Source organism: Danio rerio, chromosome 1 (assembly GCF_049306965.1).
Source record: "Danio rerio strain Tuebingen ecotype United States chromosome 1, GRCz12tu, whole genome shotgun sequence".
In the NCBI taxonomy this organism is placed as follows: Eukaryota; Metazoa; Chordata; class Actinopteri; order Cypriniformes; family Danionidae; genus Danio; species Danio rerio.
Window position 1 is genome coordinate 13,661,712 of NC_133176.1, and position 22,012 is coordinate 13,683,723.

Genomic DNA, 22,012 nt, shown 5'->3' on the forward strand with positions numbered 1-22,012 from the left:
TTCATTTATTCAGTCAGGAAGGCTCTCAAAGCCTGCGCCCGTGACCAAAATGCAACTTCCAGTGGACAGTAGCATACTCTAAAATGAGATACAGATTCAGAGTTCCACATTACGTGAGCAGGTTACAATGTAATCCTTTGTCCTAACAACATGCTACAAGATTTGCAGTGATACGCAATTTGGCTGTTATACAGCTATTCAGAAGCACAGAATATGCACTCACTCACTCATAAAATAGTAAGGTGTATACTCTAATTAACACATATTAAACCTCTTTAACATTGGTAAATGTACATGCTGAATCACTGAAATGTGTTGGTTTTGAGTCTAAAGTTCAATTTCAAATGGTTTATTTTATTTTCAAGATCTGAGGTGAACTATCTGCTGCTGCTTTCAGTAGTATGTCCCTTTATGTCCCATAAAATGACATTCAAACTCACATTGTTAGCATTTTAACACTGGATAAAGCACATGAGGTGTACCTGAGGTGATCATAGTTCATTCTGTTGTTTACCTGTAAGAAATAGAAGCCGTTTCTAAAAATAAGTTTAGGTGTTGTTTAGGACAGAAACACCTTTTAGTACGGAAAATATTTTTTTCTATCTTATGCCGTTGCTTTTAGTAACAAAAAAAAAAACTGTTCAAATCAGCCTTTTGGCCCAATAATCAGGCACACTCATGTCAATCTGCAAATCTGCACTTGTGCTGACTCGTCAGAGAATGAGTCGAGTGAAAATGTGTTTTGATCCAGGAGTGCAATACCTAGTTCAACCACTGGGTGTCAGACTCATACTGCACCTTTAAATGTTCGATTGATTTCTGTTTTCAGTATTGAAAGACAAAAACTACACATGTGTGACTGGTTTATTACAGTGCCATACCCATCAATCCTCCCAACAAACAGAGCATCATTTCACCATGTTTCTTTAAATCATCAGAGCCATTCATACACTCTTACAATTTTATTTCTTGTTGTACTGCAAGCCAAGCAAACAGAAATACGTTATTATTGCTGAGAATGTTTTAGATCACAGACAAAAAACAAAATAAATAAATTCCCTCATGGCTCTAGATCAGAGAAGTTACAGTCCAGTCCAAACACAAAGAGCGTCCAAACTTACAAATCACATTTTTTTTCTCTCTTTCTCTGTAAATTTAGAACTTTTTAAAGCATTTCAACAAGATTGCAAAACTGAATTGAGGCATTAAACGATGACACTACAGAGTAAATGTGACAGTAACGTTGGCCAGAATGAACTAAACGCCGTCATGACAAATGTACAAAGGTATTGTTCTTTAGCTTACAGCATGAGAAGATGTTATTGCCTTCTATATCTGATTTATCAATCTCTGCAGCGACAAAGACGAGATGTCTGAGCACACGAACACTATGGACACATGCAAGACCAGAACAGCGTCAAACGAGGAACTCTTTTACCCCCCTCGTGTTGAACGTGAAAACCTTATTTACCGATAATACAAAACAGTGGAATAGACACGATCGAACAATTCATGCATATATATATTGCTGTTTACGTATTGAATAAGAAATAACTGCCGAAGAGATGACGTGACTCAGGTAAAGATAAAATATGGCTTATATTCTCATAATTAAATCCCGCTCGCTTGATTGATTGTTTTAATCTGTCGCTAAATATCTAAAGCTCCTCACGAATCGAAATGTGTGAAAGGTAAATGGTGTTTCGCGTTTCTAGTGCGCCTTTCCTCTCGCCCAACTCTGAACACGTTAAAATAATTTTCTAAAGCTGCGAGTGCTCTATTTTTTTTCACCGCGTGTTACTTCTTCAGCATGTCCTGCAGTGGTCCTGGTAGATACTTCATCACCGTGTCCATGATGTTTTCCTCCTCGTCATCGTCTCCGCAGCCGGACGGGACGGCTTTCTTTGGACGAGTCATACTGCCTTCGCATGCCTGCTCCATCGCCGCCGCCTCCTCCGCTTCCGCCACCTCTCGCTTCTTTATGCCGTACTGCCGAACACAAGAGATTTTGTATTATTGAAATGCATTCACTAGGACACGAAAGTCTCCAAACTTAAAGTACAAATGGAATCAGAACGAACCACCGTTTGCTCACATTGCTAGTTTTGTGGTAAACAATTCATCTCTGCTTGTCATTAAGAAAAAATAATAGTTTGCCCTTGTATTCTAATATTAAAATTTAGTTTTCAGATAAATTCTCAGATTATGCCTGTCTGAGGTATTGGGTGTGGCTAAAATACCACTCCTGGGGTGCCAATTACTGAGGGTTGGACCCCCCCCCTCCCCCTTCCTATTTAACACGTGATCAGTCGGATCAGTCCTTTAACAGTAAGAAATAGCTTTTTCTGATCTATATCTTAAATATTAATAACTAAAAATGTATAATATAAATATACATTTGATCCCCCCTATAACGGTTCATACGATTGTTAATGCATAATCGCGCCAATCAATGCTAGGTGATTAGGAGAAGTCTGTTAGGTTGTAATAACTCTCCCGAACTCCATTTACCGAACTTTCTGAATGAAAAGCCTACTTTACTACATTCAATCAGCTCACAGTAGAAAAAACAAGCTACGCCCATTGCTTTCTTATTTATTATTCCGTTTCTCTAGGAACTTCATCACAATACGAAAAAAAAAAACGATCACAGCTTCCGGTTCATGCAGATTTTGAAAAGAACTGCCCGCTTATTTTCAAAAATAGTCTAATTTTACAACTACCCTAGAATTAAGCAGTTTTTTAGAAACATGCTTGAATCCATTCAGTCGATCTCCGGAAGAACTTTTAGCTTAGCTTAGCATAGATCATTTATTATGATTAGACCATTAGCATCTCACTCAAAAAAAATAACCAAAACGTCCTGACAAAATTTCTGTTTATAGTTCGACTATTCTGTAGTTAATGACATCATGTGCTAAAACTGATGCAAAATGCAAAGTTGCTATTTTCTAAATTGATAAGACTAGGAGCTACTGGCCTTATTCTTCTTGTATATAAGTAATAAGTAGTTTGACCATTTTTTGCGGTTTATTATTTCAAGTCATTTCCGTACTTGTGTCTAGGACTGAGTTGAAGCTGTATAGAAGTGTCTTAAAAATGATCTAGTAAAATATTATTTACTGTCATCATGGCGAAGATAAATCAGTTATTAGAAATGAGTTATGTTACTACTATGTTTAGAAACATGTTGAAAAAAACTCTCCGTTAAACAGAAATTAGGGAAAAAAATAAATAGGGGGGCTAATAATTCTGACTTCAACTGTGTATATTATTTTCCTTGTTGTTGTTAGTCCATGCACTGGGAGCCAATGACAAAAATCTACAAAAATATTTTCTTCTATTCCTCCAACAAGACTGTGGATTAAAGGTAATATTGTTGTAATTAATGTTTAGTTGTATCATGTTAATCTTAATGTATTTCCATGTGTGATCATTTTGTTTTGCATAGGGTTTATAAACTTTTCGATGCTCAAAATATCAGTACAGTAGCCGTTGACTGCATTTCTCTAAGGACCTCCATTTCAGAAAACACATCTTCCTGGCCTGAGGGTGAGTAAATCAACATCAATATTTCATTTTGTGGTGAACTCTCCCTTTGTGGATGTGGAAAAAAGTAAAAGCCGAACTTGATGACTGTAAGCGAGTGTTCCCGCTGCTCTCTCACCTTGTCTCTGATGCCCTGCCGAATGTTCTCTCGCTCGGCCTCCATCTTGGCGTGTTTGGCCTTCCTCTCCTCCTCTTCCTGTCTCAGAGCTTCCTGTCTCTCCTCCTCCTTCTCCTTTTCTGCCTCTGGGTCTTTATCTTCTTCTCCTCCCAGCATTTTACCAACATCAGGGGGACCTCCTGCAAAACAGATCATAAATCAAGTTTCTATAGTGAAATACATTCACCTTAAACTGTCCATTGGTGATTCAGCATGAAGGCAACGTTATTTTTATTAGCTAATCATACACTAAGTAGATTAATTGTATCAGCAATATAAACTCACCGGCCACTTTATTAGGTACACCTGTCCAACTGCTCTTTAGTGCAAATTTCTAATCAGCCAATCACATGGCAGCAACTAAATGCATTTAGAGATGGTCAAGACGATCTGCTGCAGTTCAAACCGAGCATCAGAATGGGGAACAAATTAAGGTGACTTAAGTGACTTTGAACATGGCATGGTTGTTGGTGCCAGACGGGCTGGTCTGAGTATTTCAGAAACTGCTGATCTACTGGGATTTTCACGCACATCCATCTCTAGGGTTTACAGAGGATGGCCTGAAAAAGAGAAAATATCCATTGAGCGGCAGATCTGTGGGCGCAAATGCCTTGTTGATGCCAGAGGTCAGAGGAGAATGGCCAGACTGGTTCCCAACTGATATAAAGGCAACAGTAACTCAAATAACTACTTGTTACAACTGAGGTATACAGAAGAGCATCTCTGAACACACAACACGTCCAACCTTAAGGCGGATGGGCTACAGCAGCAGAAGACTGAGTGGGGGATATTTTCTTGGCACGCTTTGGGTCCATTACTACTAACTGAGCATTGTGTCAACGCCATAGCCTACATGAGTATTGTTGCTAACCATGTCCATCCCTTTATGACCACAGTGTACCCATGATAACACACCATGTCATAAAGCACGAATCATCTCAGACCTGGTTTCCTGAATATGACAATGAGTTCACTGTACTCAAATGGCCTCCACAGTCACCAGATCATAATCCAATAGAGCACCTTTGGGATGTGGTGGAACTGGAGATTCGCATCATGGATGTGCAGCCGAAAAATCTGCAGCAACTGCCTGAGGCTATCATGTCAATAAGAACCAAAATCTCTGAGGAATATTTCCGGTATCTTGTTGAATCTATGCCAAGAAGGATAAAGGCAAAAGGGGGTCCAACCCGGTACTAATAAAGGTTATGGGTAAGGTGTACCCAATAAAGTGCCTGGTGAGTGTATATTATTTAAGCCTAAATAGAAGAATGGTGTGTTTTCATTCAAGAAAAAGGTATTATTACCACTGTTTTCAAGTTTTGATGCTTAATATTTTTAAATAAAAAACAGGAATATATAGAAAAGAAAGAAAATAGCAGTAGAATACAATTGAAAGATTCATTTATTTAAAAATGAAGTCTAACAGACCTTGCAGTGTATATTTGGGGTACTTAAATGTAATTTGACAGTAGCAAAAAATCTGTTAATCTATAATTGTGTGACTGTAAGTTTTAAAGGTCCAGTGAAATCTAAAAAAAGTTCATATCAGTATGTTGAAGGGTATCTATAAGCTAGTGAGCTCCAAAGTAGTGATACAATTTGCATTTAGAAGATATAAACCTTTATAAAACAATTTATATGGCATCACCCAATATTTCAGTTTCTGAACAAAATTCTGACCAATCAACTGAGCTCTAGTATCCCTTCAAGATGAGTCTCATTTCACAACCACTCTCACTGGCAGAGCTGTGGCAGAAACAAATTGCTATTGGCTGTTTTTTTTTAAAGGGGGAGGGGCTACTATATGTCCCGCCCTGTACAAAATGTTTCAGTTGATGCACATTTGCATATTTCAAAGTACTTCACAAGACCTTTAACAAAAATTGTCCATAGCTCATATTTACTAATTATTTTAATTGCATTATGAAAATGTATCTCTGCATTTTAAGTGAGTTTTATTGACATTTTATTAGTCAAATGTAGTCTGTGTTGGTCTTTAAAATTACAGTACAAAAAACAAGCCTAGAACAGCCAGTACTTTTCCTTTCAACAGATTTCTTTCTGAGAATGTTGTTTTGCTGTAAACTGAGAAACCACCCTGCTATGTTGAGGAGAAAACAAAACAAAAACGATGACAGGCAAAAACAAAAGTCAAAAAGCCTATAACCAACTCAGCAAAACAAAGTTAACTCATAAATAATACATCTAGCAGAGCAGATCCAGAAACCTGCAGGCACACAAACATCCCAGAGCATCAGAGAAAAAGATATCAGATGAAAAAAAAAGTCACTGATGCCTCAACATACTTCACAAAAAGCCTGATGTCTGTAGTCAAACACACACAGGACATCACATTCAGATCTTCTGCAGCAAAGTCTGAAATGTGAAGCGATGATATGTGTGACAAATATCATGCCTTGTGTGCTATGTGAGGGAGAGTGGGAGTGTGACATCCACACACACATACACACATATAGGTTTGTTTTTGTGAATTATGGGGACATGCCATATGTTTCCATTGGTTTTACTGAACAAACTGTATTTTCTATTGCCCTACGCTATCCCTGAACCCAACCCTCACTTGAAAAGGTAACCCGCGTTATGTTATAATATAACTTTTCCAAAGTAACGAATAAAGTAACGCATTACTTTTAAAAATAAGTAAAATGTTGCGGAATAAAAATGACCTTAGGTTAAATCACACACTCAATGAGCTAGCATGCTGCGAGGGAACAGACAGTTGGCTCGCACTCATCATCATCAGGTCTCTTTTTTCACAAAGTCAGTGTACTGCTCTAGTAACTGGATAACTCAGGATATTGGTTTATTTCAAGTTAGAGGGAGTATCTGGTATGTTAGTACTTACTGAAGACGCAAACGGTTTCACAACAACTCTGTTCAATTAAATTAACTGGTTCACTTAGAAGATCCGGTTAAAAGAAACAATTCATTTGTGAATAGCCAGCCTGATCTTACGAGGAAACGTAAGTATTTTACGTTTTGTCAGTTTAGTGGCTAAATCGTACGAGTTCAGTCGTTCGAAAATGTAAGATTTTAAAAAGGAGGCGTGGCACCTAACCCCACCCATAACCCCAATCAGGCCCGTGCAGAGACCGTCCAAAGGGCATGTGCAGGATACATTTTTTGAAGATGGGGGGGGGTGGGGGTTAGGGTGCGGGGGGGTTGCTGTTGTTGCGCGCGTACTGAAGAGCGGTGTTGTCGCGCGCCTACTGAAGGGCGGGACCGAGGGTGTGCTGCGTCGCGGGGGCACTTTTGATCATTTTGGAAGGGCACTTTCTATCCAAGACTAAAAAGGGCATGTGCACTGCACATGTTGAGCCCTATGTGTGCACGTACCTGACCCCAATCGTCATTGGGTGATGAGCAAATCATACTAAATTGTGCAAATAAGATTGTACAAATTCATACAAATTAGCCACTAAATCAAAAAGTTCTGAATCGCCGTGAGATTGCGTTGGAATAGCTCGTCATCACTACAGACAGAAACAGAAACAATGGCAGGCCGGAGACTTATATTTTTCCAATGGAACTCATCAAACAAAAGAAGTGGATTGATGTTAAGTGTAGATTATGTGTAAGTAAAACTCAACAACTGCAAGAAACACAAAATTAAAAAAAAAAAAAAACTGAATGCGAAGCACTTTACCCGCACCCCACCTTCAGTTAAATAGCAAATGATTGACATTAGTTCAGGTTCACCAGGTAAAACAATTCGAATAAACTCAAAAAAAACATTGTTATTGCTTTTATTGTTAAGAAGATGTAGCCACTGTCGACTGTAGAATTTACACATTTTTAAGGCCAGGTGAAGCAATTTATTCAGTGTATATAGCTCAAAAATGTATCTTAACTTGTGGATGTTTTTGTTAATCAATATTGTAATGCAGTACTTTCAAAAGTAACTTTCCTCAACACTGCTGAAAATTTTACAGTTTTACTTAAAATCGAATTCTGTATGATTCATAAGCTTTTTGAGACATGGGGACCAATGTCACCTTGCAATACCGTGACATTACACACATTAGTGTCCTGATATATCACAATAACCCACTTATATCTCATTTCTAAAAACTGATTTCTATTGTCTTTGCCATGGTGACAGTAAATAAAATTTGACTAAATATTTTTCAAGACGCTAGTATTCAGCTTAAAGTGCTATTTAAAGGCTTAACTAGGTTCATTAGGAAAGTTAGGGTAAGTAGGAAAGTCATTGTAATGATAGTTTCTTCTGTAGATAATCAAAAAAATAAATATATTGCTTAAGGGGGCTAATATTATTGACCTTAAAATGGTTTAAAAAACATTTTTCTAGCTGAAATAAAACTAATAAGACTTTCTCCAGAAGGAAAAAATATTATAGAAAATACTGTAAAAAAAATTCTTGCTCCGTTAAACATCATTTGGGAAATATTTGAAAAAAAAAAAAAATTCATAGGAGGGCTAATCAATTTGACTTTAACCCCTTGATGCACTTTATGGGTCTAAAGTGACCCGTCTAAGTTTATTTTTTCTAAATCTATTTTATAGCTTGTGCATTAAGGGGTTAACTGTATATACACACACCCACACACACACACACACACACACACAGGCAGACAAAGTAAGAGATCCATTTCTGTGGTCTGGCTTTAAACACACGCTGAAACACAAACTGTACATCATCAGAACATTACACCATGAGACGAGCAATGTTCTAACAAGTGCAATATCAAGGGAGAAAGAGAGCTAATGAAGGCCCATGGCTGCAGATGGGGCTTTGTTCAAAGAGCTAAGATGTACAATGATAATAGAGCGCAGAGAGAAAAAAAAAGAGCTGTTATGCCTGAACACTGTCAGATGATGTTGACTGTTGGTGATGCAACAGTCCTGAAAATGTCATAAAAAAGCCACTTTGTGGTAGCGAAATGCCTTTATAAGCCACTCATTAACTGAAAGACGAAATGAATGCCTAGGAGCAGATATTGATAAGTGCTTAACTGTAATTGATCTTACGGGAAACATAACTATTTTATGTTTTGTCAGTTTAGTGGCAAATTTGGACTAGTTCAGTTGGATGAAAATGTACAATTTTAAAAAGGAGGTGTGGCACCTGACACTGCCCCTAAACCCAACCATTATTGAGGGATGAGCAAATTGAATTAGGAATTAGCCACTAAATCAAAAAGTTACAAACTGCCGTGAGATTGTGTTGGTAATTGTAAATCATGTAGTATATTAAAGGGATGTTTATATTGCAAAAAAAAAAAAAATCTAGAGTCAAATACTCTGTATTTCAATTTTTTTGATGTAAATGTATGTGTTGATTGCAAGTAATGTTACCAAATTTGGGGTAACACTTTACAACAAGGTCCCATGAGTTAATGTACTTACTAACATGGACAAACACTGAACAATACATTTATTACAGTATTTAATCATGTTCTTTACTGAAAATAAAGCTGTTTATTGTTAGTTCATGTTATCGCTCAGTGCATTAGCTATTGTTAACAAGCATTTAATAATGCATTAGTAAATGCTGAACTATGATTAATATATGCCTTACAATTATGGCTTATTCTTAGTGCATATTAGTAAATACCTTCACTAACTTTATCAAATGCAACCTTGTTGTAAAATGTGACCAAATTTTGTAATCAAGGTAAAATCATGTAATAACTGCTAAATATTTATTCATTTTCCTTGGGCTTAGTCCCTTTATTAATCAGGGGTTGCCACAGCGGAATGAACCGCCACTTACCCAGCTTATGTTTATACAGTGAACAACCAAAACCCTGGGAAACTCACATTCACACTCACATACACTACAGCCCATTTAGTTTATCCACATGTTTTTGGACTGTGGGGGAAACCGGAACACCCGAATACGAGGGGAACATGCAAACTCCACACAGAAATGAAACAGAAACTTGCCCAGCCGGGGCAAATTATCAAAATACAATAACTTGCCTAATTACCCTAACCTGCCTAGTTAACCTAATTAAGTTAAGCCTTTAAATGTCACTTTAAGCTGTATAGAAGTGTCTTGAAAATTAAATGGTCAAATATTATTTACTGGCATCATGGCAAAGATAAAATAAATCAGTTATTGAAATGAGTTATTAAAACTATCATGTTTAGAATTATGCTGAAGAAAATCTTATCTCCGTTAAACAGAAATTGGGGAAACAAAATAAACAAAGGGGCTTATAGTTTCTGAATTTAACTGTATATCTGTAAAAATGTATATACAGCATATGCTCTTTAAGTGTCTGTATATGACACAGAGTGCCTGTTTATTTTTCAGAGTATACTGTATACTGTATTGTATTGCCATGTTTTTAACTCCTGAAAATAAATATTCAATCCTTATCCTGCCCTTATGAACATTTTATAGTTACCATGGTTTATCAGAGATTTAATTATCATTTGTATAGCCACAGTTCTACTATATACACCATGGTTAAACAATCTTTTTTTGTTGTTGTTGTTGTTGTTGCTTTATTTAAACCGTATGGTTAACTTTTGTAATGGTGCAGTCAGTTTCTTAAATAATCCTCGAATTTTAGCTTCAAGGAGGAGAGTGTGATAAAAATGAGCAACTGCATCTGCACTGCCATGGCGAAACACAAAAATTCACCAGTCTGGTTGACTTTACAGTGTTAACATATGGTGTTTTGTTTGCTCCAATTTCAGTGTTTTGTACCTCTCCACAGATGGCATCAAAACGGTTCTCTTTCTGAAATGTTAAAACAAAGCTGCTATTTTCATACAGTTTTTTCCCACCTCAGGTCTTTGAAGACTCGCAGTCACACACACACTACTCTCAAATCAAGTTTACTCTTGGGAAGGGTTGCATCATTTTACCATTTCTACATCACGATGGGAAAACAAACAAGTCTGTTCATTTTCTTAATTATCACACAAACTGTCTGACTACATTCGTCGTACTGTTCAACTAAATAAAGTAAGAATTTTGTTATACATGTTAATTTATAAGGAAATAAATCAGATTTGCTTTGCCAAATTTACAGCCAAATTTACAAATGTATTATTTTGATATAAACTGACAATACATTTGTTACGCTTCACCATTCATCTGTTACGCTCTTATAAATTTGATTTAAATTCAGAGAATGGTTGATGTCTTTTATTTTTAAATATTTACGATTGGGAAGGGTTGCATCATTTTGACTATTTCTATATTGTGATAGGAAAATGTGACCCCTATATCTTTCCATTTTTTTTAATTTTTACACTAAATTTGTCATGCTTTTGCTATTTATCTCTTACACAACTTGACAAAAACATCATTTATTATCATAAAGTTCATAAATGCATTAGAAATGAGCAAGAAAGCTTCCAGATTTGCGACACTAAATTTACAAACCTTTCCGTCTTAGATCTCTGAGAACCGTTGATGTCTTTTATTTTGAAATATTTACTCTTGGGTCGCATAATTTGGTCATTTATTCATTATTATGGGAAAAATGACTTCTATATTTTTTATATTTTCTTAATTTTGATATAAACTGACTATACATTTGCCATTTGCCAAAATGATTTTATGTACAATTAACTTTAATGTGTAATAGGAATAAAACGTGATCATAAACGAATGATTTCTCCACTCAAATGAATGGCAGCTTGGACCCGGAAAGAGTATTACGTACGTCACAAACACGTCACCACTTAACAAGCGGATAGAATGTTCCATTGCAACAGCAGCGCCAAACAACAACCCCGAATTGCGCCATTTTAGAGTGAAAGCGATCGGCTGTCTATCTGCTTGTTAAGTGGTGACATGTTTGTGACGTATGTATACTGTTTCCGGGTCCAAGCCGCCATTCATTTGAGTGGAGAAATCATTCGTTTATGATCACGTTTTATTCCTATCACACATTAAATTTAATTTTATATAAAATCATAGTGTACACAACAATCTCTGGGCTTGCTGCATCACAAATACCAAAAATGTAACAATTTATAAAAAAATTATCACTTTCTGGCCATCGGATATTAGGCATGGACATATATGCTGCGATCGTCATTTTCGAAAGCATTAAATCGCTTTGTAAACGTTTATTATTACCATTTCATGAGTCTCCCCATTCAGTTGAATAGAGTGTTGGACCCGGAAGCCGCTTCGCGTGACGTCACACTTAACAAGCGGATTGGATCTTATTGCTGTTGCCATGGCAAGCAGCTGCTTTGTTTTTTATTTATTTATTTATTTATTTATTTAAAAAGCACATTAAAGCTGAGATACAACCTGAAAGACGACAATAAAACACTTACTATCACAATCATCAGCACTTTTAATAGTTTATTTTACAGACTTATAATATGCTGTTGTTCTTTTGGAATTTTCATTCCAAAATGGCCACCGCGGCATCTAGTGGCAGTTTCCCAAATCGCACTAGCGTGTCGCCTCTTGGTGATTCTTTGTTAACAGTAAAATGGTTAAGATGATCATAGTAGAACCATTTTTGATTAACCAAAAGAACCTATTCGGGAAAAGTTCCTAACTCTTTATTGGATGAAGGACCGTATAGTAACTTCATTGACGTTGATTACTCAGTAGTTATTCCTTTATTCTTTTTGCTGTTTATTTGAGAGGGGTCTGGCTGCAGACCTGGTGCAGTGCAATCTGGGCTGCATCCAATGCTTTTTAATGGGCTCACCTAACCGCACCCCTAACCCTACCCGTCACAGTGACGTCACTAGCTCCATTTGAGTGCATTGTGTCTGACATTGCATCGCTGAGTGATGCAGCCTCAGCTTGCATCATAAAGGCTGCATCCAGATACTATTGGTTTATTTGATTTAAAAACAAGCAAACAAACAAAAATACAGCTAAACCAACTTAATATAAATATTTATGTAATATTTAAATGTAATTTTTTTTAGGTTATACAAGTTTAAAAGTCCTGTAATAACAAGCTTTTATTCAATGCATGTTTCAATGAATGTTTTTCATAGTCTCTCTCTCTATATATATATTCACTGTAAGAAAGCTTTGTTTTCATGAGGGTAAAGTCTGCATGAACTGGAATCTGTGACTGTTTTTTTTTTTTTTGTATTTTGATCGTTTCCATAGAAACTAAATATTAGATGAGAAAATAGTGGGCGGGGCTTGTTTTTTTCTACTGTGAGCTGATTGGATGTAGTAAATAAGGCATTTCATTCAGAAAGATTGGGTTTCAGGAGAGTTATTACAACCTAACAGACACCTCCTAATCACCATTTATGTTGGTTGTCAAAACTAAAAACTAAAGGGGTGTGGTTGAATATGTTAGCCACACCCAATACCTCAGACAGACGTAATCTGAAAGTTTAAAAGAAAACAGAAAGTGCATTTTCAGATTTCAAATTCAGATTACAAGGCATACAAAAAAAATGTCTTAATGACATGCACAGATGAATTGTTCATCACAGAACTATCAACATGAGCTAACAAAATCAATATGGTTAGTATTGATGTCATGCCTACTTTAAGCAGTCTCCATGGAACAATGGATGCCAGTAAAGCAGCTTTATTTTTAAGACATGCAGCCCTGCTCTCTTGAACCCCTTAGACGAGCTGAAGTCTTTTTTGTTTTGAAATATTTAGTCTTGTGGCAGCTGCTGCTCTTCAGCCTGTCCTCTGCTGCAGTCAGCTGCTCTGTGGCCTCTGTCCAGCGGTGACATCAGCTCGTCTACTTTAAACACAATCCGGTCTGAATGCGCTGAAGCAAATATTTGAACTGCGTGGTCATTTGGGCATCCACATCACAGGAGCACATCATATCGCTCCACACAAACAGGCTCTCAGGCTGCTGGGATGGCTTGTTATTGTATGAACTTAACCAGAGCATCGCCCTGAATAATTAGCTTCTATATTTATGCGCCGTGGTATTTATATGGTTCTTCATTGTACTTCAGAGAATACCATTCCATGAATAGGGTACACTTTGTGCCGTGAATTTTTTTTATGCTAAAGTCACGAATCCCAGGTTTTAGTAATTTATTTATTTTTATATTGTTAGACCTATTGGATGTGTTTAATAAACTGCTATTTTAGAACTACCTAATATAACTAAAGTACACTACCTAACAAAAGTCTTGTTACCTATCCAAGTTTTAGGAGCAGCAAATAATAACTTGACTTCTAGTTGATCGTTTGGTATCAGAAGTGGCTTATATGAAAGGCAAAGGCCTCTAGATTACACTTATTTTACTAAAATAAAATATGATTATGCCTTGATATTTAATGATTTAATCAGGATAGTGAGGTCTGACTTTGCTTAGACAAAAGTCTTGTCACTTAACTGATATAATGTACAGTATAGAATATAAAGTCATGGTGTAGTGGAAAAAAATATATACTGTGTAAGACTCCCCTGAGCTTGGAGGACTGCATCCATACATCTTTGCAATGTCTTAAATAACTTATAAAGTCATCTGGAATGGCAAAGAAAGCGTACTTGCAGTTCATCAAGATTATTGGGATTCATCTTTAATGCTTCCTCTTTCATCTTACCTCAAACATGCTCAATAATATTCATGTCTAGTGACTGGGCTGGCCAATTCTGAAGCATCTTGACCTTCTTTGCTTTCAGAAACTTTGATGTGGAGGCTGAGGTATGAGGAGCGCTATCCTACTGAAGAATTTGCCCTCTCCTGTGGTTTGTAATTTAATGGGCAGCACAAATGTCCTGATACCTCAGGCTGTTGATGTTGCCATCCATCCTGCAGATCTCTTGAACAACCCCATACACTGCAAAAAAATGCTTTTCTTGCTTAGATTTTTTGTCTTGATTCTAGTCCAAAAATCTAAAAACTTTTAAATCATGAAGAATTTTCTAGACAAGCAAAACATATTGTCTTGTTTTAAGATATAATATGCCAAAATTAAGCGAGGTTTTCCTTAAAACAAGCAAAATAATCTGCCAATATGGTAAGCAAAATAATCTTATGTCAAAAGGAAAAACAAGATTATTTTGCTTACCCCATTTGCAGATTATTTTGTTTTTTTTAAGGACAAACTCACTTAATATTGGCGTATTATTTCTGAAAACAAGACAATATGTTTTGCTTGCCTAGAAAATGCTTCTTGATATAAGAATTTTTAGATATTTGGACTAGAAACAAGACAAAAAAAATCTAAATAGAAAAGCATTTTTGCAGTGTACTAAATGTAACCCCAAACCATGATTTTTTCTTTACCAAACTTGACTGATTTCTGTAAGAATCTTGGGTCCATGTGGTTTCCAGTAGGTCTTCAAGAGATGATCCATCAGAAAAATTGACCTTTGGCCACTTTTCCAAGTGATCAACTAGAAGTCAAGTTATTATTTGTTGCTCATACAATTGTGATCGACGACAAGACTATTGTCAGGAAGTGTACAAATTAAATTACTAATTTTAATGAACAAAAAACTAATATTTTGCTGTGTGTATAGCTCTGTTCCTCTTCTGCAAACCTCAGTTGTAACGAGTGGTTACTTAAAATACTGTTGCCTTTCTATCAGCTGGAACCAGTCTGGCCATTCTCCTCTGACCACTGGCATCAACAAGGCATTTACGCCCACAGAACTGCTGCTCACTGGATATTTTCTATTTTTCAGACCATTCTCTGTAAACCCAAGAGATAGTTGTGCAAGAAAATCCCAGTAGATCAGCAGTTTCTGAAATACTCGTCTGGCACCAACAACAATGCAGAGTACTCCATTGTACAAATACTCGTCTGGCACCAACAACAAAACAGAGCATTCTGATGCTCGGTTTGAACTGCAGCAGATCCTCTTGACCATGTCTAAATGCATTGAGTTGCTGCCATGTGATTGGCTGATTAGAAATTTGCGTTAACGAGCAGTTGAACAGGTGTACCTAATAAAGTGGCCGGTGAGTGCATTTTGTACCCTATTGTTGAAAGCGCCTATATTAATGATGAAAATAATGACCTTTGGCACAGTGTTATCGAAGTGGAACTATCTAGAGAGCATCACTATGACATTGCTGTATAACTGATATATTACATTATGCACAGCAGCGCCGTTTCTTCTAGCAGTACCGTTCTCTCTCCGGTGCGTGGAGTTTAAACGGCACGGAACGCACGTGACCGCCATACTGCAGCACCGACTCCAGTCTTTCAATGTAACTTCTAATCTCCCAAAGCGAAACATACTCACCTCCCATAGCTGCCTTCAGCAGGAAATTCATGATGGCTTTTCAGGTGTTTCAGTCCTGGTGCTCGACACTTCAAATGTATAGGAGCAGCGATCGATTTACTGCCGGATCTGCCAATGAAACACATCGATTTTAATTATAATAATTGATGGTGATCGATTAAGCACGTCAATATGCAATATATGAATATTCAATTCACAATTTCTAATTGTCCCATACAGTTATAGCCTAATACATTTTAAGATGCAAAAAAAAAAAAAAATAGAGCACACATATATAATCGGCACATACAGCTAATGCAATATTAAAAACAGCAGCATAACTGCCTGCAGCTCAATAAATAAAGCATGAACAACTTGCACGGAACGTTTTGTCCTTCATCTCACAACGTAAAACCCTTTCCCCACCACATATTTTCATGTTCCAGCGCAAAATTACAGAGCACAGCCATCCTTCAGTGACAGATCATCAAATCCCTCCGTGCAGCTGATGCTGATAGCGACAATCAGGCTGTCACACTACAGCAACCCCATTGTGCTCAGCTAATTCAGCTGACTTGCGTTCCTGTCTCACTCCGCCGTGCGTATTTTAGCCAGAAGAAATATATAGGCTACCTATCAACTTCCGGGGGTCACAGATCCATAAGGTAACTTTACGACTCCCTTCATCCAGCGCAGGACGGTCTATTTAGCCACACGGCCCAATGATCCCTACAAAAGTGTTTTTGCGCTCCGACCTCAGTCAGTATAGTCTTGGCGCATTACCTTACTTGAACCCCCGCCGCAAAGGCTCGGCAGTATCTAGTAGCTGCACACGCCGCTTTCAGCACCACCTTCACCGGACAGCGCCTGCTCGCGCGCGGCAGCAGAAAAGCAGTGGTGTGAATCAATAATACCTGCTCGGAGTCCGTCCGCGGGTGATCGTGCCGATGTTGAAGTTGTCGTGGGCCAGTTGTGCAAGATGTGTATTATCGTTCACCCGCTACGAGCATCTCCGAGCGTCTCTTCCTGCTCGCCCAGCGCCTGTCAGAGTGTTGGCCAGGGGAACTGCAAGACGGTGAAAGCCCTGTGCATCACACGCAGCCTTTTTCCATCAAAACATCCCACGTCCCCAGCCGGAGAGAGCAGCAGTCATTGATTGGCGGTGCCGGGAGTGAAACACGCCTCTGCTCTGCCAGTGCTTCCGCGGCTGATGGTTCTCCGTGTAGCGCGCGCTGCTGTCAGAGCCGAGCTGAGGAATGAAAGATGGACGGGTCTTCACCCCTCATGACTTGGGCGTCGGAGTCTCTGGAGGGAAAATGCTGATTCAGGATCTGTGGCTCAGACTGGGCTTGTCCTTTTCAGGAACAACTCATCCCCTCCCCCCGTATGATGCTGCCCAGTGCTCCTAAAACACACCGCATTTGGATACTTCAGGGTCATACTCGTTTTTGAAAAAAAAAAAAAAGAGAGATTATTGCTTTTTTTCCCAGAAAATATGAAATATAGCCATAAAACTGACCATTGTAATACACTAAAAAGGATTTTTGCTGTTTGTTCATACAATTTCTTAAAAATGAGCTCAATCAATACAATTCTTAAGACAAGTTAATCCTTTTATGTTCAATCCACTCAAATTTGCAAAAACAATGAAATTAGCTTAACATGAAGGGATTGTACGGAACCCAGCGCTTTTTACAGTGTATATTAGTGATGCAATTTATATACACTTACTGGCCACTTTATTAGGCACATTTGTCCAACTGTTCATTAACGCAAATTTCTAATCAGCCAATCACATGGCAGCAACTCAATAGGCATGTAGACATGCTCAAGACGATCTGCTGCAGTTCAAACCGAGCATCAGAATGGGGAAGAGAGGGAATTTAAGTGACTTGGAATGTGGCATGGCTGTTGGTGCCAGAGGAGAATAGCCAGTCTGGTTCGAGCTGATAGAAAGTAAGTCAAATAACCACTCGTTACAACCAAAGTATGCAGAAGAGCATCTCTGAACCAACAACTTGCAAACCTTGAAGCAGATGGGCTACAGCAGCAGAAGACCACACCAGGTGCCACTCCTGTCAGCTAAGAACAGGAAAGTGAGGCTACAATTCGCACAGGCTCACCAAAATGGGACAAGATGATTGGATGATTGGAAAAAACGTCTGGTCTGATGAGTCTCGATTTCTGCTGCGACATTCGGATGGTAGGGTCAGAATTTGGCATCAACAACATGAAAGCATGAATCCATTCTGCCTTGTATCAACGGTTCAGGCTGCTGGTGGTGGTGTAATGGTGTGGGGGATATTTTCTTGGCACACTTTGGGCCCTTTAAGTACCAATTGAGCATCATGTCAACACCACAACCTACCTGAGTATGGTTGCTGACCATGTCCATCCCTTTATGACCACAGTGTACCCATCTTCTGATGGCTACTTCCAGCAGGATAACACGCCATGTCATAAACTGAGGATAATCTCAGACTGGTTTCTTGAACATGACAATGAGTTCACTGTACTCAAATGGCCTCCACAGTCACCATAACTCAATCCAATTGAGCACCTTTGGGATGTGGGGGAATGGGAGATTTGCAATCGACAAATCTGCAGCAACTGTGTGATGCTATCATGTCAATATGGACCAAAATCTCAGAGGAATATTTCCAGCACCTTGTTGAATCTATGCCATGAAGCAGTAAGGCAGTTCTGAAGGCAAAAGGGGTCCAACCCGGTGCTAGGAAGGTGTACCTAATAAAGTGGCCAGTGAGTGTATACATTTTATAAAAAGGAAATGTTGCAATAAATCAGCATGTTATGTTATGTTTTACAACGAATTGTGTTAGTAAATGACATTTTATGATGAGATAAAACACAAAAGAACAAATTGCTTCAGATAAATCTCCTACCTCCTAATGGAAAATCCAGAGAAGTGAGAATAACTTCAGAGAAACTAAAGAGGCATGTTAATTATTTCTAAAATTAGAGAATAAAATTAAAAAGAGGGGTTTGCTGATCAATGTTTGTCAGGTCAGAGTGTTTTGTACGGATATATTTAGGTGAAAAGACTAATTTGAGCAGGATAAATATATCAGATTCTATTCAAATATCTTCATTTGTGTTCTGAAGATGAGCACATTTCTTATGGGACTGCAACATCATGAGAATCAGTAAATGACGACAGAACATTCAGTTTGGGTTGAGCTAAATATTTAATTTGTGAATTCGCTTTTAATACTTATACTTTAAAGAAAAAACACTTTTAATACTACTTAAACTTAAACATTCAGCTTAATAAATCTCTTCTCTCTATAAATAAATATACTTTTTTTGTTATATCAGATTTTTCCAGTTCAAAAACATAGAATCAAAAGGTCATCCCCCACCAAACCCAGAAAAAATAGTCACATAAAAAGCATGAAGTGCACTTTAGCAGGTGTGTTTTTAATCCAAAGCTTCTTTCAGCATTAGTAATTAAATACACAGACAGTGCGGTAAAATTTAACCGAATGTTTGCTCAGAGTAACGTTTAGGCTAAAAGCCATCTGACACCAGGAAGAATCAATATCCAATAAACCCTTGGAGACAGAGTCACCTTTTGGTTGAGAACACACCACATGACTCTGCACGATTCAAACACACCCTCACTCTTAAGGCAACACTGCAGTGCGCAAAGGCTTTCCTACAGTCATAACACCTCCCTGTTGCTGTAGTGCTATTAAAACGTGGGCTGATGCAGCTGACCCATGGAAAGCTTTAATATTCCGCTGTTGTCTCTGCTGAGAGGAGACTGTACTGTATGTTTACATGAGTTACAACTCAAACAAAAAATAGCATTCCTCTGTGTGTTGTACATCTAAAAAGAGCTTTTCAAACTGCGTTTAACCCTGGGGTATATTTTGTTCTGAACTATGATTTAAACGAGATCGTTTACTCCTCTAAAAGTGAATATTTACACACCATTTACACGCTTAAAAATGCAGGTTTTCTGAAGAATTTTTAACATTCATGAGCATTGTTCATTCCACAAACGTTTCTTTATGGTGGAAAAGGGTTCTTTGGGTAATTAAAAAACAGAAGGAACAGTTTTCTGAAAGGTTCTTTGTGGTATACGTGTATGCGTGGAGAAAATACGATCAAAGTCAACACTCAAAAAATGACATTTGTTAAAACTATTTCATTTATTCATTCATTTTCCTTCAGCTTAGGTCCTTTATTCATCAGGGATCCCCACAGCGGAATGAACCACCAACTTATCCAGCATGTTTACACAACGGATGCCCGTCCGACTGTATACACCCATACACAATCATTCACACATACAGTGCATCCGGAAAGTATTCATAGCGCTTCACTTTTTCCACTTTTTTTTTATGTTACAGCCCTATTCCAAAATGGATTAAATTCATTTATTCCCTCAACATTCTACACACAATACCCCAAAATGACAATATGAAAAAGAGTTTTTGAAATTTTTGCAAATTTATTAAAAATAAAAAAACCTGAAAAAGCACATGTACATCAGTATTCACAGCCTTTGCTCAATACTCTGTTGATGCACCTTTGGCAGCAATTACAGCCTCAAGTCTTTTTGAATATGATGCCACAAGCTTGGCACACCTATCTTTTGAAATTTTTGCCCATTCCTCTTTGCAGTACCTCTCAAGCTCTATCAGGTTTGATGGGAAGTGACAGTGTACAGCCATTTTCAGATCTCTCCAGAAATGTTCAATAGAATTTAGGTCTGGGCTATGGCTGGGCCAATCAAGGCCATTCACTGACTTGTTGTGAAGCCACTCCATTGATATTTTGACCAAAATGTCTCAGGTATAGTGTCATTTAGTGCTGTGGTTATCATTTAGGCGGTAGTTTCAAAAGTCTTGGAGGGAGGAAAAAAGTGGGGAGGATTTGAGCTACAAGTGGACTGTACAAGCCTGGAGTTTTTATTTATTTAATGTCTTGTATATGACATGTCCAATATTGTGCTTTAATAATGTCTACATCTACCCCAACCCTAAACCCAACCTCACAGTAACCTAATGTGATTATTACAGCCTGATCTCACGAGGAAATGTAAGTATTTTACGTTTTGTCAGTTTAGTGGTAGTGGAGTTCAGTCGTACGAAAATGTATGATTTTAAAAAGGAGGCGTGGCACCTAACCCCACCCCTAACCCCAGCCGCATTGGGTGATGTGCAAATCGTACTAAATTGTACGAATTACATTGTACGACTTCATACGGATTAGCCACTAAATCACAAAGTTACGAATTGCCGTGAGATTGAGTTGGTTTATTAACATCTATACCTACCCCAACCCTAAATCCAACCTTACAGTAAACTGTTGTGTATATTAACGTCTACACCCACCCTGACCCTAAACCTAACCTCACAGTATGCTGCTGTGTTTTATTTCTGTCTATTCCACCTACACCATCTAAACCAAGCCTACTTGGCGTAAGTCCCTCCCACATGGAGTTCACCCAACCTACTTGTGACGTAAGTCCCTCCCACTTGGAGGTCACCCAACCTACTTGTGGCGTAAGTCTCTCCCACTTGGAGTTCACCCAACCTACTTGTGGCGTAAGTCCCTCCCACTTGGAGTTCACCCAACCTACTTGTGGCGTAAGTCTCTCCACTTGAAATTGTCTCTGAAAGTATTTCTACTGTGTTTCTGTGACTGTCAAAATTATGTTAATATGAGGTTGCAAGTATTAGAGTGTAAAAGTTTCAAATGTCAAATGATGACAGCATGTTTCATTCTTACCATTATAGTTACAAGTTCAAGTACATTGAGGATGAACTTGATAATACAATTGAATGTGAAATTTTCTGTCCAATCATTGACACAACAAATATGCAAATAAGGATGTTAACATATAAATGTAAAGTGTGAAATGGTGATTATGGAAGACCCTGATGTAACCCCCGCAGGTCATTTATGGACGGTGTGAAGCATGAAATCCCAAGAGTCTATTTAGCTATGGCTTCAAATGACCCAGGATTAACCATTTCAAGTGTGAAAGCCTTAAAGATTATCAGATCAGACAGCAGATGCAGATCATGGGAGAACAATTTTCCCAATTCTCTTCTCGTTTTTTAAATAAGCAGACATCCGCTTTCCTCCATTTCTTCCTTATTCCCACATCTGAGTTTGACGA

General features: G+C 37.9%; 1 protein-coding gene across 2 annotated transcripts; it reads right to left on the reverse strand.

The window, feature by feature from the left end:
- Positions 1–847: 847 nt before the first annotated feature.
- Positions 848–17,191, reverse strand: cplx2a (complexin 2a). 2 transcript variants are annotated; one of them, NM_001002459.2, is given in 4 exon segments: positions 848–1,989; positions 3,668–3,846; positions 15,880–15,987; positions 16,773–17,165. In NM_001002459.2, coding segments are annotated over 3 exon segments (402 nt in total). In that variant the 5' UTR covers positions 15,911–15,987; positions 16,773–17,165; the 3' UTR covers positions 848–1,797.
- Positions 17,192–22,012: the final 4,821 nt, after the last annotated feature.

Coding starts and splice junctions, on each gene's coding strand:
- cplx2a (XM_021471102.3), bottom strand. CDS start 15,910: ATGAATTTCCTGCTGAAGGCAGCTATGGGAG. Junction 3,847..15,879: donor GCTGAAGGCAGCTATGGGAG/GTGAGTATGTTT, acceptor TCTGTTTTGCAG/GAGGTCCCCCTGATGTTGGT. Junction 1,990..3,667: donor GGCAGGGCATCAGAGACAAG/GTGAGAGAGCAG, acceptor TGTGTTCGGCAG/TACGGCATAAAGAAGCGAGA.